The 21,677-nt window shown below is 35.5% G+C and overlaps 1 protein-coding gene across 1 annotated transcript in view; it reads right to left on the bottom strand.

The window, feature by feature from the left end:
- Positions 1–16,679: 16,679 nt before the first annotated feature.
- Positions 16,680–21,677, bottom strand: part of LOC124369913 — a 119,379-nt gene continuing 114,381 nt past the window's right edge. Inside the window, exon 4 of the mRNA XM_046828089.1 lies at positions 16,680–20,504. Within this exon, the coding sequence (XP_046684045.1) occupies positions 17,092–20,454 (3,363 nt within the window). The 5' untranslated portion in view covers positions 20,455–20,504 and the 3' untranslated portion in view covers positions 16,680–17,091. The remainder of the gene's footprint in view (positions 20,505–21,677) is intronic.

Genomic DNA, 21,677 nt, shown 5'->3' with positions numbered 1-21,677 from the left:
TCTCATAGTTTTTCAACCAAGCTTGCCCTTCGAAAATGTTGACAAAGAAGAACAAACAGGCCAGTAAAACAAAATCAAAATTAAATTGGTGCACTGCGGAACTAAAGAAAATGAAAGTAATGTTATGGTCTATCACGTAGTTTATTTGTACATTAAAAGTCAAGAGTCACATAGGGCCTACAAGCATCTCAGAAATCTATATAAACAAGAGGTAAATAAAGCTAAACCGAATGCAAATTTGAAATTTATTGAACTCTCAGCTAACAAATGTCAGGCTGCCTGGACCTTGGTCAGGAAGGTTTCAGCTCAGTGACGGCAGGTTGCAGATGATTCAATCAGCGCGGAGGACTTCAACAGCTTCTTCAGCGAGGTAAGAAACAACATATTGCCACCATCAACCTCTTCTGAGGATTTGCTGCAACGAGCCAAACGTCCCCCTCACTTTTTGAGTGGGAAAGTGTGACCAGTGAAAATGTGATTAGTGTTGTGTTGAAAATGAAAGCTTCTAAAAGCAAAGATGTGTATGGTCTTTCAGTTTATATTATAAGGTACGTTGTTAATCCAGTCTTAGTACCACTTGTAATTTGTTTTAACTCCTGCCTGCTAGAAGGTGTTTTGCCCAAGTCTCAAAAGGTCCCAGTTTTTAAAAAAGTTAACAAATTTCGTGATCCTTCTGCTCGCTTCATTTTGTCAAGAAACAGGTCAACGTACTTCCAAAAAGTATTAACTGAAAGAACTATAACCGATAGATACACATACACAGGGCTGGATTTACATATGGGCTATAGCTCAGGGCAGCAGAATTCAGGGCAAATTGTGGTAAAAAAAGTAAAAAATATGTGAAAAATAATTACTTGTAATAAATTTGTAAACATAACAACTTGTAAATGTTTTTACTGCCAATGTCACGTCGACCCACTGAGGTATCAAGGTAAGCCTACATAGTTCGGGGGGGGGGGGAGGGTGGCAAATTGTGGATAGCCCAGGGGTGGCAAATCTTCGAATCCACCTCTGCAAATACAACACGAACACATGACGAGAAACAGTTTAACATACATCTAAATAATATGAACCATTGCCAACTAAACACACACAAGAAGACGAAGCGATGTGACAGCTGGAAGGTGCAGTGACCGATCCTCTTGTCTCAGTGAGAAAAATAACCAACGCAGTAGCGAATTGTGGAGTGACATGGGGAGGGGGCAGTGTGAGCACCGTGCTTGCTGGCAGCGACCGATAGGGCGGTAATATTATTTATGCACTTTTAAAAAAATGTTACGATTTCTGATAAAATTTAGGGGGGCAAAACTGACTTTTCAAATATTGGGGGGGATGCGCCCCCCATGTTCCTCCCTATGGTGGTGATGCCCCTGCTCTCAAAGCCCTCTTGTTGGAAAAAAATTTATTAAACAATGCAGTATTGCTATAGTCCCAGAATTCAAGGCCATGTCTAAGCCTCGATTCCCAATAAGCCAAGATAACCCAGGAGGGTTCACTCTGGCTGGTTTATACCTTCCAGTTGAACCTACACTGGTGGGTACAACAAAAACTGATGTGTCACTTAAATCTGGGCAACCTTATTTATATTCAAGGAACTGCACATCACTAAGAGCAGATGTCAAGATATTGGGGTAAAAGGGTAGATCAATAAGTCAGTTTTCTGTGGAGGATGACTTGGAGTGGGTGGAGCTCCTTTAGTGTTAAAGGTTGCTGCTAGCCTAAAATGAGAGGGTACTGTCCCTTACCTGGTTTGACTGGAAGATGCTCGAACATATCTAGTATCCCTTTCTTCCAAAATAACATGACTGATAGAACTCGCTACCCCTCCTCATCGAATCTCTACAGGGGGTGGCCTCTACCCATAAACTTACCCACTTTTAATAACCTGTCTCTACGGACCCAAGCGCAAAGGTCATTTTAGAATTATGCTCATGCATAAGCATGTTATGTGCATGATGACGTCTGTTGCTTGGCTACAGAAGTGGGTTAGTATCACCTGCATTTTTGGTGATGCAGCACATGGGCAGATCTGTATTGCAGTTGCCAAGAACTTTTTGTAGGAGCTATTGTATTTTCTCCTCTGAGCAGCTCTTTAACGTTTTTTATGAGCAAATTCATTATAAAGTATTATTTATTATCTGTTCTAAAAATTACTCATGTCCATAGAATGAAAATCATGGCTGAGCTATTTTTTTCTCTTAGGACAAGAAGCTTATAAATTGCACTTAGTTCTATAAAGACCTCAGCGCTGCTTCCGGAGTGACAGGATATTCAAGATGGGTAAGGTTAGGGGGTAGGGGCCACCTCCTATCCAGATCCATGAGGAAAGTTGAAGGCACCAATCTCAAAGTCATATCTCTCCAGAAGAAGAGGAGGCCAGCTCTGAACCAGCCTCTCCAGTCAAAGTAGGCAGGGGGTGGCACACCCTTGTCGAGGCTAGCAAGAACCTCTGATACTTCAGAATCAGAATCATTTTTATTGTCATTTATCTTTACAGATTGGACAAAGTCAGTATATATAGATATAAATACAGTTCTCAGCGAATACCACTTTACAAATTAATTAAGTTAAAACAAACAGTAAAACTTAGCCCAACTGACAAATAAATATATAAAATATATCCTATTTAAATAAAATTTCTATGAGTTTAAGAATTCTTCTACTGAATAAAAAGCTTGGCTTATCATCCATTTAGCCACTTTTGTTTTAAACTCTTTAATGTTTGACAGTCTCCATTCTTCTTGTAACTTATTAAAAATTTTATCTGTAGATATTTATGGCTCTTAGCATATTTTTCCAACCTTACAACAGGTAAAACTAAATCTTTGGCATGTCTAGTGTGATAATTATGTACATTTGTAAATTTAATAAAGTTTGTAACATTTTCTCTGACATAAATTAAATTCTGAAATATAAAAATGCAAGGAACAGTCATTATATTGCAGCTGGTAAAGTAATTTCTGCAACTTTCCCTGTAGCCTAATCCAAACATGATTCTTAAAGCTCTTTTCTGCCATATAAAAATTCTGTCAGCACCCACACTATTTCCCCATAATATATTGGCATACAATAAATGTGAGTGAAAAAAACTAAAATATGCAGTCTTCATTAACTCCTTACTAACACAGGACTTTAATTTTTTTAGTAAGAAACACACTCTTGACAGTTTTGATATTAAATTATTAGTATGTTCATCCCAAACAAGTTTGTGATCTAACGAGACACCAAGAAGCTTTACTGGTTTGGAAATGCCATCCTCTATTTCAAAATTTCTCAATGAAAATAGTATGAGTTCAGTCTTACTTTCATTAATTCTTAAAAGATTTGACTCAAACCATAGACTAGCCTTATTAACTACTCTGTTCGTGTCACTTAAAACGCTAGCTAAATAGTTGTCTTTTACAATTAAAGATGTGTCATCTGCATATAATATTGTCTTACAGCTTAGATTGATTGGCAAATCGTTCATGTATAATATAAACAGAAGGGGGCCAAGGACAGAACCCTGTGGGACCCCAGCAAGAACCTCTTTTCGAGATGAATATTGATCTCCAACACAAACCATATGTAGTCTACCACACAAATAGGTCCTGAAGAAACTTAACTGATCGTTGCGGATCCCATAATATTCTAATTTATTTAACAAGATGTCATGTGAAATACTGTCAAAGGCCCTGCTGAGGTCCAACAGAGTCATGCCCAAATATTCATGGGCCTCAAAACCTGACAGAATCTGAGAGACAACCTCATCCAGTGCCTTCACAGTAGAGTAGCCTGGCCTAAAACCAAATTGGCTACTTGATAAAATTTTATTTACATCCAGAAATTCTAAAATCTGTTCCTTAGCGCAAGTCTCCAAAATTTTAGAAAACACTGATACAATTGTTACTGTTCTATAATTATCTATGCATGTTCTGTCACCCTTTTTAAACAGTGGTATACTTTTTTCCACCCTAGTCAAAACCCGCCCAGCAGATCACCTCTTACAAACACTAGTCCTTTAACAGGGTGTAAAGGCCCACCGGTGACAGCACTGAAACTAGGAAATGCAACATATGAGGAATTCTTCATAACTAACATTGACAATTACAAGAAAATAAACTTAAATTTCTCCATACATCCTACAAAAGTCACAATAAACTCTCCACTCCCCATACTCCCTTCTACAACGAGACCACCAGCGAGCTCTGACAATCCAACTGCCCAGGGCTCACCAATTATTGCCGACAAAGAGAAATCTTTTTTAGGTCATACACAGCAGGGGAAAACCACTGCCTGACAGTGCTGCACCAAAACATAAGAGGGCTATCTGGCAAAGTAAATAGACTCAACCACCTGCTTAATGAGACATCCCCCAGCATTGTAGTTCTAACTGAGCATGGTCTTTGCCAAAATGAAATCCTTAATACAAAATTACATGGTTATACTCTTATATCCGAATTTAGCAGAACTCAGCATAGACTAGGGGGTACAGCTATTTACTGTAAAGACAATCTTACAAGTAACACAGAGGCTATTGAAATAAATAACTTCTGTGAGGAACTCCTCTTTGAGGCAGCACTGATACGTATCACGCTAAGTGGGAAGCAAATCTATGTTTTAGGAGTATACCGACCCCCGGCAGGAAACATAAGAAATAGCCTGGACGCCTTATCTAACATTCTAGACCATAACCAAGCTCATAACAAATTGTTCTTACTAATGGGTGACATAAATATTGACAGTCTTAGAAGTAACAATCCTGGCAGTGTAATGTTTAATGATGAACTGACCATGCAAAATATGAGAATTTTTATACTATTCACCAATGACTTCCCAGCTTTTATTGAAAACTATAGTACTGACTGTATAATGTATGCAGATGACACTACACTCCTTGTTAAAAATGACTCTACGGAAGAACTATCTACTAACTCACTAACAGCTTTACAAGGAGCTGTTAAGTATAGTGTATCAAATGACCTGGCATTAAATACTGAAAAGACAACACAAGTGCACTTTAGCAAGAAAAAAGGAATACCTGCAGATGTCCCAGATATAACTGTCCTCAACCAAGTCAAATTTCTGGGCTTAACACTTGACAGTGGACTTTCGTGGACTGAACATGTAAACACTATCTCCAACAAGATATGCACTGGAATTTACGTTATGAAACGTATAAAAACAGTTTGTACTCAAGCAGCAGCTAAGGCTGCGTACTATGCGCTTGTTGAGTCTCATATAAGATATGGCTTAATCATCTGGGGTACTTCTAATGGAAATCTGAATAAGATTCTGATACTGCAAAAAAGAGCAATTAGATCCCTTGCCAATCTTGAGCCTCAACAAAGCTGCAGAGAAGCATTCCAAACTCTGGGGATACTCACTGTACCAGCTCTTTATATTTATGAATCTATCATACATGTTTCCCGACTCAATCTGCAAACCCTTGGAGATGTCCACAACTACCCTACCCGCCACGCCTCTAGATATATACTGCCTCAGCATAGAACAGCACTTTTTGAGAAAAAACCATCCTATGCAGGAAGAAAATTTAGAAATCTACTACCAGAGAACTTACAAAGTCTAACTGGAAATGCACTAAAGGAACCACTTAAAAATTTCCTTCTTAAGAAGACAATCTACAACATAGAAGAGTTCAAAGAAGCTGTATAAACTCTCTCTATATATGTATATGTATATCTTACTTTATATTCTATTGTAAAACTTGACAAAATTACTGTACTTAATGTTCATGTAATATTTGAATTTGAATTGAATTTGATATTTTCAGACAATCAGGAAAATGTGAGAAAGACAAACTAAGGTTAATTACATATGTTAAAGGCTTAATTATGAAAGGAACAATTAATTTTATTATTTTGTTTGAGAATCCAAAAATATCCTCACAGCTAGATGATTTCAAAGCTTTAACAACTGCAAAAACTTGCTGCTCATTAACATTTTTCCAGAGAAAATTTACAGGTGAATTTTTAGCTTTTTTAAGAAACTCATCATAACTAATACTACTATTACTCATTGTTTGTTGCTTAAGCAATATACCTTCACCAATATTAATGTAATGATCATTAAATTGTTCTGGCGTTATCAATGGCAGCAGATTATCCTTCTGAAAATAGTTACCTGATTCCGACTTTATAACATTCCATGCCGCTAAACACTTATTACTAGCATTATTAATAAATTCATCATTACAATTTATCTTAGCATCTTTGATTTTTTCCCTGTACATTCTCCTTTGTACGTTGTAACAGTTTTTTAAGGCAGCATTGTTCCTATAGGTAGGTATTTTTAACATATCCCTCAGTGTATTAACAATATTTCTCATTTTATGACAGGTCTCATCAAACCATTTGGAGTTAACAGCTTTCTTGTGGCTTTGAACCTTAATAGTTTTCTGAACTCTTGGACAAAAAAAAATCATATAAAGTCTTAAGATTATTTACAAAAAATTCAAAAGCAACATTTGAGTCATCAATTTTATAAAGATCATGCCAATCACACTTAGACAAGTGTTGGACAAACAAATTAAAGTCAGTTTCTTTGGATTTCCTAAAAGAAATATGTTTTACCTGAGAAGGCATTGACGCTACACAGAACTTAAAATAAATTATGCCATGGTCAGATATCTGATAATTCCATAGACTGCTTTTAAAACAATTTTTATCTATATTTGTTACAATGTTATCGATTAATCGTTTTTGTCTTGTAGGAATACTATTTGCATGATATAAGTTGAATGATTTTAATAAGTTAACAAGTGTTACCGTTTCTACATCTTTATCCATTAAGAAGTCAATATTGAAATCAGCTCCAAGAACAATATAACTTTTAGGCTTCTTATCACAGACAAAGTGCAAAAGGGATTCTAGATAGTTAAAGAAAATATTGCTATTGGTATCTGGTGTTCTATACAGAGAAACAAATATTACATTAAGATTACTTACATATATACAAACAGCTTCTAGAAACCTTGTAGATGTGAGATATCAATAATTTCAAATGAGAAATGCTCCTTAAATACGATAGAGGAACCTCCATACGGCTCATCTCTACAATATGCTGCAGCTAACTTATAACCTCTTGGAACATACAAAGTTACCTCATCGTGAAGCAACCAATGTTCATTGACCAAAAGGACATCACAATCAGCTTCATCTAAAAGGACAGCTAATTCATGCAATTTGTTTCTCATTGATTGTATGTTAAGATGTAAAACCTTCACCCACATCTCTCCACCAGACTTCCCAGGATTACAGCTTGAGTCGACAACACTTAAATTAACACAACTTTTACCTAAACTAAGACTTGTTTCTACGGTGGTAGAGCTTGATGTGACGACAAGTCGTTTCCCACAAAAGTTTTCTCTTCCTCCCCGGCTGCAGGTTGCCCCGAGCTTAAAGGGTTGTCGGTAGTGCATAAATATCTCGCAGTGGAGTCCGTTTCATTGCACAGCGCCCCTTCATATGTACCGCTGCCACCCTCTCCTCGCTCTGATGGTAACTGCACAGCTGACCCTTGGCTATTGTATGTTCCGTTGATCGTAGACGATTCAGTCCCAGTTCTCCTGACCAGTGCTTCACAGATTTGCCCTGCAAGCCAGTTCTTACCGGAGTTATTAAGGTGCATACCATGTTGGGTGTGAGAATGTCTATCTGCCAAGCCGATCTTCACCAAAGACACATTAGGGTATTTATGGCTTAAGGCCTCTAGAGATTTATTGCATTTTCTAATTTCTTTATTTACACAAGACCATTCTTTTAAATCATGCCTAATAGGTAAATCTGCTAATACTATTTTTAAGCTATTGTATTTTTCTAATGTTTTATCAATTACGTTGATTGCCCCATCAGCTTCATCACGTGCAACGTCATTGGACCCACATGCAATGATCAGAGCGTCATCAGGACCAAGTTTCTCTGCATCAATGTTGTGGAAGTTTAGAATCTGCTCAGCTAATCCCCCAGACCTCACAAAGCCAACACAATTGAAGGATTTCATGTGCTTATTCAAGTGAAAAGTCACATTACGTCCATGGCTATCTGCACATAGAAGCAAACTTTGCTTTCTTTCCTTATACTTTCTATTGTAGCTGGTGTGTTGCCTTTTTTCCTGTTGGGTTGACTGTATAGCCTTTGACGTAGCACTCTCCATAGCATGAGTCTGTTGCCTCTTTGACGCACTGACCTTATTAGGTACGACTGCACATTCACTTTCTTTAGTGATTAGTGATACATCTTGGAGCACTTCAAATGGGTTTCTTGATACAATATCTAATCCTGTAGCTTCTTTTCTTGTACTGACATGTTTATTTCTGTTAAGTGAGGTTGTTGGAACTTTACGCCATTGATCCGCATCAGGAAGGGTTCGTTTGTTATTGTTTTCATGAAGTGGAGGGAAACAATTCAGACATGTAGATTTTCTCAACTCTAGCTGGTTTACCATTTTTTGTTTATCAGAACCTTCCTTTTCAAGAATTTTAATTATGCTCTCCAAGGTTCGTATTGTATCGAGCATTTTTGCAGTCTCTTCTTTGTATATTTCACAGCTTCCACATATTGAATATTGATTATTTTTAAGGGAGTCGTTTTTGTTAGTTTCTTCCTCTACTTGTAAAATAAGATTATCTTTTGCTTCTTTTTCACTTTTTAATCTGTTCTCCATAGATTTTATTTGCTTTAGCAATTCATTTTCTCTCTCATCAAATATTTTTTTTGATGATTCCATGTTCTCTTCATATTCTTTTACCTTATCTTCCAGTTCCAGTACATAAAAAGAATTCTTGTTTTTTACATTGTGGAGCTCCTGCCTTAATCCATTATTCTCATGTAAAATAGATCTATTGATTTCGTCAGCCAGAGATGAACAGCTTTCATTTGCAGGCTCTTCTTTGCTATTCCCATTTATAGCAAATGCTACCTGTTCCCCTGCTTCAATATCAATCTCACAATTACAACATTTCCATTTCCCTAAACAATTGTCCTTTTCAAACTTTTTCACCTCTGAAACTGTCAAAGCTGCACATTTAAAGTGTATCCATTTACCACAGGACCCAGTACATAAAATACCAGATGAGCTTACATTTTTTTCACATATTCCACAAGGATACTTTGCCATAGTTTTATATATTATTTATTCTTTCATTAAATCACAAGATAAAATATATTAAAATTAGATAACAACATTAATTATGTACAAGAGTAATTTTCAGAAGAAGCAAAAAGATAACCACCCTGGATGGATTTGAACCAGGTACCCCAGGTCAATATAAGTGTCAATGTTGGGTATTATAGTAATAGCAGGCAGGCTGTTTGTTTACTTTGGTGATTGATAGCTATCAGCTGGAAGATAAGAGAAGGTTGATCAAAATGATGTGTACTGGGCAGTGAGTGGGAGTAACAGTCTCCAGCATGTCACTGCTGTAGTCAAATTCAGGCTATCATTTCCTGTTTTCAATACTATTAAAAAGCAGTTTATTTCTCTTTCTTAGTGTTATTAACTGTGCAAGTCCTTCAGTATGTGCCAAGAACGTTTAACTGCTGTACGTTTTCGTCATTATTAGTGCCTTATAACCCTAAAATGTATTATGTCCAAAAACATGCGCTTTTATACACCGAGTGAGTACAAATTTTCCAGTTATATTATTGACACTATTACTGTATATATAATGAAATTTTATCCCTCTGTTTATCCCAAATACTTAGCCACAACTTTAATCACACTTTTTAAATTTTAAACACTGTCAATAAAGTAATCAAAGAAGAAAACACTGGCACTGACTTATAACTGACACATCACACACATCACACATACTAATTACACATACTTAGTGAACAAACCACACCAACTCCATCAGTCATCTTCCGTAGTAGACTAGACCTATCGAATTACCCTTGCACTCCAGAATCTCGACATTTGCGGTCAGTGATGTGCCGCTCCTGGACATCCATAAGGTTGCTCAGATATAAGTGACACATTGGTTTTTGCTGTGCCCAGTGGTAGGTTCAACTGGAAGGTATAAACCAGCTAGAAGTGATCCCTGTTGGGTAAACACATCTGATCTTAGATAAAGAATTAAACATGATCTAGATACATTGGGTGATGAGTTGAATGACTATGATGGCTAATTGTTATGCTGCATTTCTGAGCAGTGCATTACAGTTGTATCGATAAATTTGGTGAACTCAGCATTGCTGAACTCTCTCCAGTATGTGCTCCAATGCTGGAACTCCTTATTATGACCTTGCTGGATAACAAAACACTAGTCCTAGCAAGAGAAGAAGCTGAATGTAGACATTCAGAAGTATGCAACGCTTTAAACCTGGAAACAATAAAAAAGGCGAGCATACTTTGAAAATTCTGGTTAAAACCAGAACCGGCTTAACACTACAGAAGTGGGTTAGTATCACCTGCATTTTTGGTGATGCAGCACATGGGCAGATCTGTATTGCAGTTGCCAAGAACTTTTTGCAGGAGCTATTGTATTTTCTCCTCTGAGCAGCTCTTTAATGTTTTTTATGAGCAAATTCATTATAAAGTATTATTTATTATCTGTTCTAAAAATTACTCATGCCCATAGAATGAAAATCATGGCTGAGCTATTTTTTTCTCTTAGGACAAGAAGCTTATAAATTGCACTTAGTCCTATAAAGACCTTAGCGCTGCATCAACCTAAATAAATTATGTCAGATAATAAATTAAAGATTACCTTAGAAAAATTGCTTTTGACCACGAGGAAAAATCAAAGACCTGCAGCTTCTTATAAAATCTAATTTAGAAGAACAGGGTAGGAAGGATTACTCACTTAAGTAACAACATGTTCATCTGAAGGAGTTAAAACGAATGACTCCAAGATAAAAACGCTGTGCTGCATGTTTGTTTGCTGGCCGATATCTCGGGAGTTGTTTTGCAGTCGATGGTCAATCACACCCCTGAGACTCTGCCTAATCGTACATAACCACAATCGCCTTAACCATGACATAAATGCATATTTTAGAGTTAGTTTTTATGGAGTAGACACACAACACGGCTGTTGTGGTTCCTGAATTATGAGTGTCACAATGCTCTGGTATAATTGTTTATTTTAACCTGATTGTAATTATGTATTGTGTACATAAGTGTTAGTTCACCTGAAGAGGGTAGATTGCAGAACTCGAAACATAGTGTTACTGATTTTTTTGTTCCCATGAACAATTGCAAGTGTCTGGAAAAATCATGTTTCCTTCAGAATCCTTCTTTAGTCAAAAACAAACTTTTAAAGAAACTTTTGCTGTAAAAGCATAAGAAAATCTGCATTTTTTCTGAGTGTAAAGATAACACTCATTATGTGTTCAGAGATTGTCAGGTTGAAATCTATCAGAATGCCAAGACTGATAGATTGTCTGATAATTTTGATCCTATGTCTCATGGTCTCTCAAAAGTGGAAAAGCAGGATCAGTTGTAAAATTGGAGTAATTATAACTCCACTTGCCCAACACACATGTATCAAGTGTCTGCAATTCTACTCATTTATAATGAGATTTTAATGTCATACACATACATATGGATGTCCCATTTCAGAATAGATATTATGTCAATAGATCATGCAATGCTATAAATTTAATAGTGGTTTTTGCATGTAGGAGGAACATTACAAACGTCGGTCACTAAATTATGTTAATTTTATGGAATGTAAAGTTTCCACCTCTCAGACAAATGCCAGACCAGTATACGTGGGAGCTCCTAATGCCTTTGTACATTCTCGCTTTATTTATTTTAATCCTCTCCATTTTTGTTGTTTTCAAGGATGTCTTAAAACTCACTATACATAAAGAAAACAAATAAATCAGAAGAAATAACTTAACTTTATTGATACAGCTTATAACTTATATTGCACAGGTTGGTAGATATCAATCAATCAATCAATATATAACCAGATAATAAATAAACTGTCTATACATTCTGTACAATATCTATGTCTATTTTCATTTTTACAATAGCCACTACCTCTCATTATTTACATTCAGTACACATCATTATCTTCACCACAATGGGATATTGATAATGCTTTGTCACTTATAACAGAGGAAAACGTGCATTTTGTTAAACAATAAATTGTTATTAATGAACTATGTTACTAACTTGTTACACAAAACAAATAAAAGTAGTCTTGAGCGAAATAACACATTTGTGGCAGCTATTATAAATAAAAAGGGGTTTTACACAACACATACGGATAAATTTCTTGATGGTTATGGTAAAATAAAAAATGTAATAAGAAAATACAAATTGTCTAAGTTTTATGGAAATTGGCGAACAAATATAATTTATGAATCTTTTTTATAAATATATCCAGAGTATCTTTCCACCTGTAGCATTTTGATTCTTACAATTTTAATACGCAATAACTACTTATTACTTATTTAAACTATAATTTTTTTGTTTAAAAAAATTAAAAGTTTCTTGAAAAGTCTTTACCAATTTTTAATAAATCCTTGTCAGAATGCTCTTATTAATGAATATTTTTGTTAGTATTATTATTGATAAAATCAGCAATCAGTTAAAGCTATGCATCTTCACCAAAGAACGAGGAGCGTACTCGTATCCAGGGGGAGTATGAAGGATTTCATATAGCAAGTTTGAACAATGAGATATTTTCATAGGCTGTAAGAGGTATGTTTTATAAGTAAGTATTGTTTTAAATTCCACCACAGCAGCACTGCAGGCAATGTCCCACGCTTGTGCATTGTCTACTTACATCTGTTGGCAGGCCACATACGACGCCAACAATAAATTGTGTTTACATCTACTTATGCGTATACCTCCTCCAGTGATTGAGATTCTCGCCAACTGTAAAATTCGAGTTGTCGTTTTCTTAGTGCTGAAGTTGTGAAAGTAGTTGAAATTCACTGTCAGATTTGTGAAGTGTAAGTACATAACATTATCAACAATGAAATGGTACACAAACGGGTGAGAGCTTTCAAAGATGGCCGAAAGAATGTTCATCACGAATGGACTAGGCAACCTTCAGTGGCCACTAACAATTTGGTATAGAAAGTGAACAAAAAAGTGAAAAAAACAGATGTGATTTTTTCATTGTCAGAAAAGTTTCCTCAAGTTTCAAGAAGTGTTTTCTATGACATAGTTACTGAACTTTAAACTAACGAATGAAGGGCTGGTTTGGTACATTATGATGCCCGTCCACTTGCGGCAAAATGACCTAAAGACCTCATCATGACATATAGCTGGGGACATTTGATCATTCTCCATAAAAACCTCAATGTAGTACCCAGTGGCTATCATGTGGTTTTTCGACTGATGACTGATGACCTTGGAGATCAGTGATGACAACATTAGCGTCAAAACATCTGTTTTACATAGGCTGTTAAATCAAATGGAAAGATTACATGGCAACTATATACAAAAACTTTCATTAATATTGGTAGTAATTATGTAAAAAATAAATAAAAGTATTTTTTTTTATAGAAGCAGTACTTACTTAAAAACACACCTTATACAAGAATGATACTTTTTAGCTATTTATAATCAATGTACATCTGAACTTGGTAATAAATTTAAGAATACAAACAATTGTGATTGTATAATAATTATATATCGCAATACACTTCCCCACCTGGAAGGACATTTTAAGTAAGCCCCTGTATACAAATGTATAATGGTTGTAAACACTCTTGGTGGATAACTGAAATAATTAAAATCTGAATCTTAGTAACAGGTGTTTAGTTATTTGTAGTTTATATTATAAGCATGTTATAATGTTTGCTCTCAAAATGTAATTAAGCACATATACTATTTGTCTGTCTAATTTTCATCGTAAAAAAAAGAACTTGAGTTACCTGAAAGGCTGCAATGATAGACTGGGCAAGTCATTTTAAGAGCACATACTAGTCAGATGCTGGCTGTGATTCTGAGGCTCTGTTTGTATTAAAAATAGAGTTTCTTATGAGAAAATCCATATTGATATAAATTATAAACAATTAATACTAACAAATAATAGTTTTTAAGTTAATTAGCATTATTACGCTAAAATCCAAGTTTCTGAAGTGAAACATTTATTGATTTGGGACAAGTTCTTATCTATAATGCAGTTTTAAATTTAGCCTCATGTTAAAAACGAGAACCTGAGATACGCAGCCGCATCTGACTAGCATTAACTCTTAAATGAATTATTATTTTTTGAATTTGTAAAATTTTAAACTTTAACAGGCTACTAATGTAATATATTATAATTAAAATAATTATCAAATTTATTTTTCTTTGTTAAAAATCATGTAACATCTCTTACCTAAAATCGTAGTAAATATTAAATTTCTTTACATAAATTTTAAATGATTATAATTGTACAGAAAAGGATGCTCTAGCCATATTTATTACCTTCCATTTTTTATATACTTGTTTCTGATTGTACAACAAAATTCCACTTATGATCAAAGAAGAAGAAAATGCAAAAACCTTTTAAATACAATGTTAAAACTATTTACTGAAGTATTTTGCACATTCTACATTCACACAAGCCATTAAGTCTGAAAAACTAGGATATTATAAAATTATTGTTAGTCTGTACACATTACATTATCGTGGTAAAAAACTTTCTTTAACAACTGTTTTTTTGTCTTCTTCACTTCTGAAACTAAGAAACTTACATCAGATTTATACAGCTAACTTTTAGAAAAATCTGATAATTAAACCCAGAGCCCTGTGGCGTATCAACTCTGAAAAGAAAGGGAAAATAGAAGGAAAGGCCTAAATTCAGCTGAATATCAACAATTAAATAGCCTGAAATCTTAAAAAAAGTTACTTATATCTGAAAAAGTTTTTCACCCAAATAGCCAATGCCACCTATCGACAAAACTCAAACATTATAGGGAAAAACAAAATTGGCAGTTCCTTCAAAACTGAAAATAAGCAATGTATATTAAAAACACAAAAAGGGAGAGAAATAGAGGCATAAAACTACCGACCTATCTCATTGATATCAACATTCTCCAAAATCAAAGAAAGATAGCACTGACAATACTCATAAACAATCTTACCCTGCAACAACTTGTGACAAAAAGATAACATGGACTTTTAAGAAGCAGTTTAACAACCTCCACCGTCGTGAGCCTAGTTGTGTTCATTGTGGAACAAACTGATAGAAGATTTTGTCAAAACCGTGTTTCTAGATTACAGCATGGCTTCTGCTTGCCTTGGACACGAATTAATTTATAAAACCAAATCCCTAAGAGTGAAATATCTATCAGAGAGAAGCAATCCCTGAACTCCAGGTAGAAAAACCAAGGAAAGCTGTCATGAAACAAGGATAAACCACATGAAAATCCAGATACAACCACAGGTCTGTCTGAGTTGACATCTTTTCGAATACTAACCTTAAAAAGTTGACTGTTATTATATAATTGCAACAATTGCAGCTTTGTGAATGGGCATGTGGCTAGCGTTGTAGGCATAAATTCACATATGTAAGCCAAGTACAAGTGTGGATGGTACTTTGAAACAAAGATTTCCTTACTCACCTCTAACTTCTTCTTAAAAGTTCTAACCATAATAAAAGTCTAATATAAATATCTCTGCTTGTTTTTTTCTAAGAGACCTGAGTAGAGACCACTGAGTAGATCCTGATAAGTTCAGGTCTTCACTTTGAGTTTGAGAATATGTATTTCTTTCCGCCATTAAAATGTTACATAATATTAAAAAATACATTTTGATAGTTAAAAAATTGTTGATATTTTATACTTGCCTATAGGAAGTTTTTTTTAGATGTCTTCTGTTGTATTGATGTACTCGTAACATTTAAATTTACAGATTCTGTAATTCAGTAGTTTACATTGTTTAGTTAAAATTATTTAAATAAAACTCGACTTATTCGTTTTATTATTAATATTACTACAATTATAGTCCTTTGTTTAAAGTTTGTTGTTGATGATGGAAGGTTTGAAAAGATAATACATTAGGGTCCCGAAAACTCAATACTCGATAACCTGGCAGTCTGGATAACTCCGCCACACTCTGACTTTGAGGACCACCGTACAAGCTCGTAAAATATCACAAAGTGAGGGAATATAGGCTGTCAAAACAGTTTTTTAGTATTTTGAACAACAAGATGTGTCGGTAATGTACTTATTGTTCCTTCATCATTTTCCTGATGAGGCAGCAAATAAATCACATAGTGCAGTAAAGAGTATTTGGACAGTTTATAATCTGTTGTATTCTCAAGCAAATAATACATACAATTACAGTACTGTATTTTTCTTTTTTAATCCATTCCCGATAACCCGGCATTTTCACGTACTCGATTACCCTTCAGTCCACATTGGACAGAGTTTTCGGGACTCTAATGTAATATGGTTTCGAACATTTGCCATTATTATATGTTATGTATAACTTTTGTAACATTTAATGATGGCAAATGTCCATCCGATATCCTATTATCACTAAAATAGTATTAACATCAAAGTAAAATTAGAGAAAAGTCTTATGACTAATATTATTTTCAAGTTTATTAATAGAAGAATTTTTGTTTTGACTATAGTATAATAGCCTAGATTTTATACTGGATATTAATACCATTGACATAAACATGACAAAATTATTTTTTAAATCCATCAATACAAAATTATTTTAGTTTTCTTTAATTAATTTCTTTAAACAATATGCAACATGTTCTAGAAATAATTCATAAAACTGTAATAATATACCAAAATTAGGACCTAAAAAAATCGACTGAATCATAAGGCAACTTTTACAGCTGTAGATGCTAGAGGTACTATGCTAAAATAAGGTTGAATAAAACTAAAGTCGTGTTATCACGGTAGAACTATAGTAATAAAAATTGAACTCTTTTTACTCTTTTATAACACCATTAATCTCACTTTTCTTTAAAAGACAATTTTTAATTTTCCGAAAACAAATTTCTTTATACTGAGGTTTAATATGTCTTATTCTCAAAATCTAATGTAGGCAGATCAGTAACGTAATGAAAATAACAAAATATAAATTTACAAACTATGCTCTTCCTGTGAAGGACAAAAATATTTAATTTACAACTAATGGGTCATCTAGCTTAATACTATGAACTAAAAAAGTTTGATGAGGTCATGGAAAATACCCAAGAGAATTTTCTAGGCTTGAACTTTTCATATAACTAGAAGAACTACCCCTAACTAAGAAATAATCCGGTGGCTCCAAAGTATTGTATATGACTTCATCTTTGGTACTGCTGATTGAGCTTCCAGATCTGTGATTGAACTTCACATTGGAAAACAATGCTGCAATTTCAGCAGATTTTTTCACAGAAAGCGCATCAGAAGTACTGTCTCGCTTAGAATTATACACACGAACAGGGGAATTATTTCTTTGAGCTGCACTCATGTAAATGACCCTGCCTTTAGGATCTCTTGTAGATACAACCAACACCTTCCTTTGTTGTACATCTTGCTCTTCATGGGGTGTTTCATCATCAGATTTGGAGTTTGTAGAAAACATTTTGTAGTCCAGCGCCAGGTTATCAGAACTGTAACTTCTCCTCTGGGAACTCAAGGATTTATTAGACTTGCTCTCAGATGAAGAGGTCATTGGACTACTACTAACTGACGACTTGATGTGGCGATCTTTTTTAAATTCACTTTCAAGAACCTCCACTGGTGACTGGTAGATATTGTTGGATTTGTGGTATTTAGATTCCAGAGGTAATTGACTTGTTGAACTTCGTCTGGGACGTACTTGTAGAAATTCTAAGCTCTTAGATGATTGTAGTTGTTCTTTATTCCTCCTCGGACCCTTACCTTTGTCCTTAGAGATCCCTGCTTCGTTTTTCTGCCATGCCGTGTTCGGTGAGTTGGCTCTTGACAGGCTGGATTCAGAGGCTGCAAATCCTTGTTGCTTCAGCTGCTCAAACAACGAAGGCTTCCGTTTCTGGTTGCAGTAACACTTCTCACTCTCAAAGCAACTGTCAGTGTCACACTCACAAGAAGTCAGTGAAACATTTTTCTCCTCTTGCTCTGCACTTTGATTGGCTTGCCCTTCCTTCCCCATGGAGCAGTAACATTTATCAGCAGACGTACATGTACAAGATTCACTGTCGTAACTGCAGTCACTACAGGAAAAGTATCCACTTGATGCCTGATGGAGGCAGTTGTCTGAACCATGAATCTTTTTCTTATTTTGAGGAGCAGACTTTCCATTTTTGTCACACATCATTGAGCTAAATAATGCACTGTCTTCAGAGATGTTGTTTGTTCCTACTTTTAATTCTTTGCCTTGAAATTTTGTTTGTGAGGGAGAGACCGATGTTGTTGCTTTAGGATCAGTCGGTAGTACACTAACTGGGCTGAAACTTCCTTTCTGTTGTTGAACTTGAAAACTTTTCCGCTGGTTTTGTATCAAAAGTGAAGAGTCATTAGAAGATGAACTGTAAGGAAAACCGTAGCTTTTCAGATATGTAGTAGTTTTGTGAAGGGGTTTTTTACCTCTGAATTTTTTACAGGAAGGAAATAAAGCTGAAGAAAATTCAAACACTTTTGGTTTTGATCTTTTTAAATTAAATTTTAATAGTGATCTTCGAATAGCTCTTCGCAATCCTCCTGCTGCAAAAGTTCCCTTTAGCCTCCAGCTCTTTCTTCTTGTGATTTTTTTCTTCCGATTTTTTTGACGTTGCATAATGGATTTGCTACGTTGATACATTTCATCTTTAGTTAGTGTTACAGCTAACTTTAATAGAAACTCTTTGTATATTGGCTTCAGATCATTGAATGACATTCCATCAGGATCTATAATTGCATTTAATATGTCCTCCATATTATTAAGCCCCTCTTGAAGGCGAAATTCAGTGAATAGCTCATTAAGACCCAAAGGACTCCCTATGCTATTTTTTCTTTGTATAGCATTTCCAACAAGAGGTCCAGCACTTGCATGCCGGTTGTATCTTGAGCTTAAAGGACCATTAGCATTTAGGAAACTATGGCTGCGTGGAATCGCAACTTTAGTTAAAATATCACCTCTGTCTGAAGATTCTTTTGTACAAAAGCTACTATATTTTCCTAAAAAATTATGGTTCCTATGATTAATTTTTCTTGTTTCTCTGGTATTGGAGTTTCTTTCGCTATCATAATGTGTACTACTTTTATTGAAAACTGTTTGATCATCATTTTTACTAGCATTGGTAAAATTAAAGCTGTTTGATTTGAGAAATTGGGGTGACTGAGAAGGAGGGCTTGGTAATTGAAGGATTTCATCTGGATCTGGATGTTTGACATGAAGTACTACTGCATCATGTGGGCTTCTGACAGGAGATGATTTTCCTTTTCTTGGGGGTCTAGGAGGGGGAATTTTAGTACGAATGTTTTGAGCTGTATTAATTTTAGTTGAAACTGAAGGACCAAACTCTTTCTTTGGATTTGCTGGAGGGAGTTTAGGAGGGATTGTGTCTGATTTTACTATGCTTAAAGTTTCAAAGTCATCAGCCAAGCTTGATCCTCCAACACTACAAACGGTGTTCAAACCGTTCTTTTGTTTTAGGTTCCTCTTTTTACAGTTTTCTTCAGAAGACTGGTTTTTTGCCATCGTGATTACTAAAGCTTTGTAGAGATTAGCTGCTATCACTATTGCATTTTCATTAGAATTACAAACAAAACCGTGACATTCTAGTTGGCGAGAAACTCCCAGTTTCCTCATAACGGCAACAAACAGAGGAGAATGGTCACTGTAATATTCACCTGTGAAGTAACAGGCTTCATTGGGAGTAAGCTTTCTGAAGAGTGTCACCTTATCAACACTTTCTGGGTCAGAAATAAGAGGCATGAAGGCATACTCTAATCCAAACTCCTTGCCGTGATGAAGTCCCCTTGGACGACAGACAAACTTGACAGCTGCCCAGACGGCGATTGTAGGAAAAGGGTTCAGCTGCTCCACAAGCTCATCTTGTTTTTCATCCAGATATTTCACTCTCAGACCACAGTTTGATATTTCTAGAACGTCCTGAAATACTGGTTTGATATTTCCCATCTGCTTGTAGCTCAGATACAAATCTTTAAGAGGTTCTTGAAGGCCTTCAAGTGAAGAAACTTTTTTTATCAAGGGAAGAGATCCTAAATAATCAACACGAAATGTGCTGGGGTCTACTTTTGATCTCTGTGGTTTGTCCTCGCCATCTCCCTCCACTTCTGCAAACATTTTCTCTATTCTTGCCTGCACCATATTCTTAATGAGCAGTTTGTTATCATTCTCTATCATCAGCTTGCTTGCATCTTCTCCATCAATAACTGAACGTGTTCGTCGAGATTCCTTGTGCTTCTTATGTCCACTTCTGACAGAATAGGTCTCGTCAAACATTGAATCTATCCTCTGCTTGTAACTGGCCACAGAATCCTTACTTGAGCCACACGTCTCCCTATCCCTTGGCTGCAAACGGAAGCCAAAAGGGCTCTGGTACTCCGATGAAGGATGCAACATGTAATCCATCTTTAAACGCTATCTTTTATTGATTGGCATCCCTCAAAGCTTGGCTGAACCTAAAACAAAAAAGAAATAAAAATGTAGTATTATGTTAAAAATTGCATTTAGTATTCTGCATACAATTTTAAGATGAAATTTATTATAGTTCCTTCTCGTTTACCAAGAGGAGGGTTCTAACTTTACGTAATTTACAAGTTTTAAAAACGCATTTCAATTTAGTATGGTTTTGTATACATGGAAAAAGATATCTTTTGACATTGTCAGCAACATAAATGTAAATGAGAGTGAGTAAGGATATACATAGAAAAGGAACAGAATGATAAGATGAGCGCTGGTACCCACAGAATTTACCCCTTTTTAATTCACCCAACTCACTCCTCTTTCTTCTCTTCTTTCTTTTACTTCACTCCTGACTGTGCTCCTCTGCAGCTCTGGTGGTTAACTGATTCTACCTACTGAATTTCATATGGCTACCTCAGAGAATTCTAGTTATGATTCTTCTATGCAGCTAAGAAGTTGGTCTAAACTCACCAAGAATATGCTGGTTAAGAAATTAAAAACCTTCTTATTTAGGAAGCAATACCCCCCTCAAAATCAAGACCTGGAGAAACCACACCCTCTTAGGACCTTCTTAAGTTAAAATCTCTTCATTCACCTCATTTAATGAACGAAGATCAGCCTATTGAAAATGCACTCATGGTAGCATTTAGCAATAATTTTTCCATGACTTCATAGAACATGATTCACACACACACACACACACACACACACACACACACACACACACACACACACACACACACACACACACACACACACACACACACACACACACACACACACACACACACACACACACACACACACACACACACACACACACACACGCACGCACACACGCACGCACGCACGCACGCACGCACGCACGCACGCACGCGCGCGCGCGCACACACACACACACACACACACACACACACACACACACATTGTTGTGTATTGTACAATGTTTTCTTTTTTAAAGTGTACATTTTCGATTCTTGTTGTTTCTTAATTGTTATTTATTTATATTGTTTATTATTGTTATAATTCAATATTTAATGTTGCTGTTTGTTAACCTGTTAATTATTATATAAATGTCTTGTTATGTTTTACATATTTATCTACTGTTAACTCAATTTTGTAAATTGTCACAGTTGGTTATGATGTTTCCCATTATATGTGCAGACAAT

The sequence above is a fragment of the Homalodisca vitripennis genome, chromosome X (assembly GCF_021130785.1).
Source record: "Homalodisca vitripennis isolate AUS2020 chromosome X, UT_GWSS_2.1, whole genome shotgun sequence".
Classification (NCBI taxonomy): Eukaryota; Metazoa; Arthropoda; class Insecta; order Hemiptera; family Cicadellidae; genus Homalodisca; species Homalodisca vitripennis.
The sequence above is the reverse complement of the archived record's forward strand: the minus strand, read 5'-3'. Positions and strand labels throughout refer to the sequence as shown.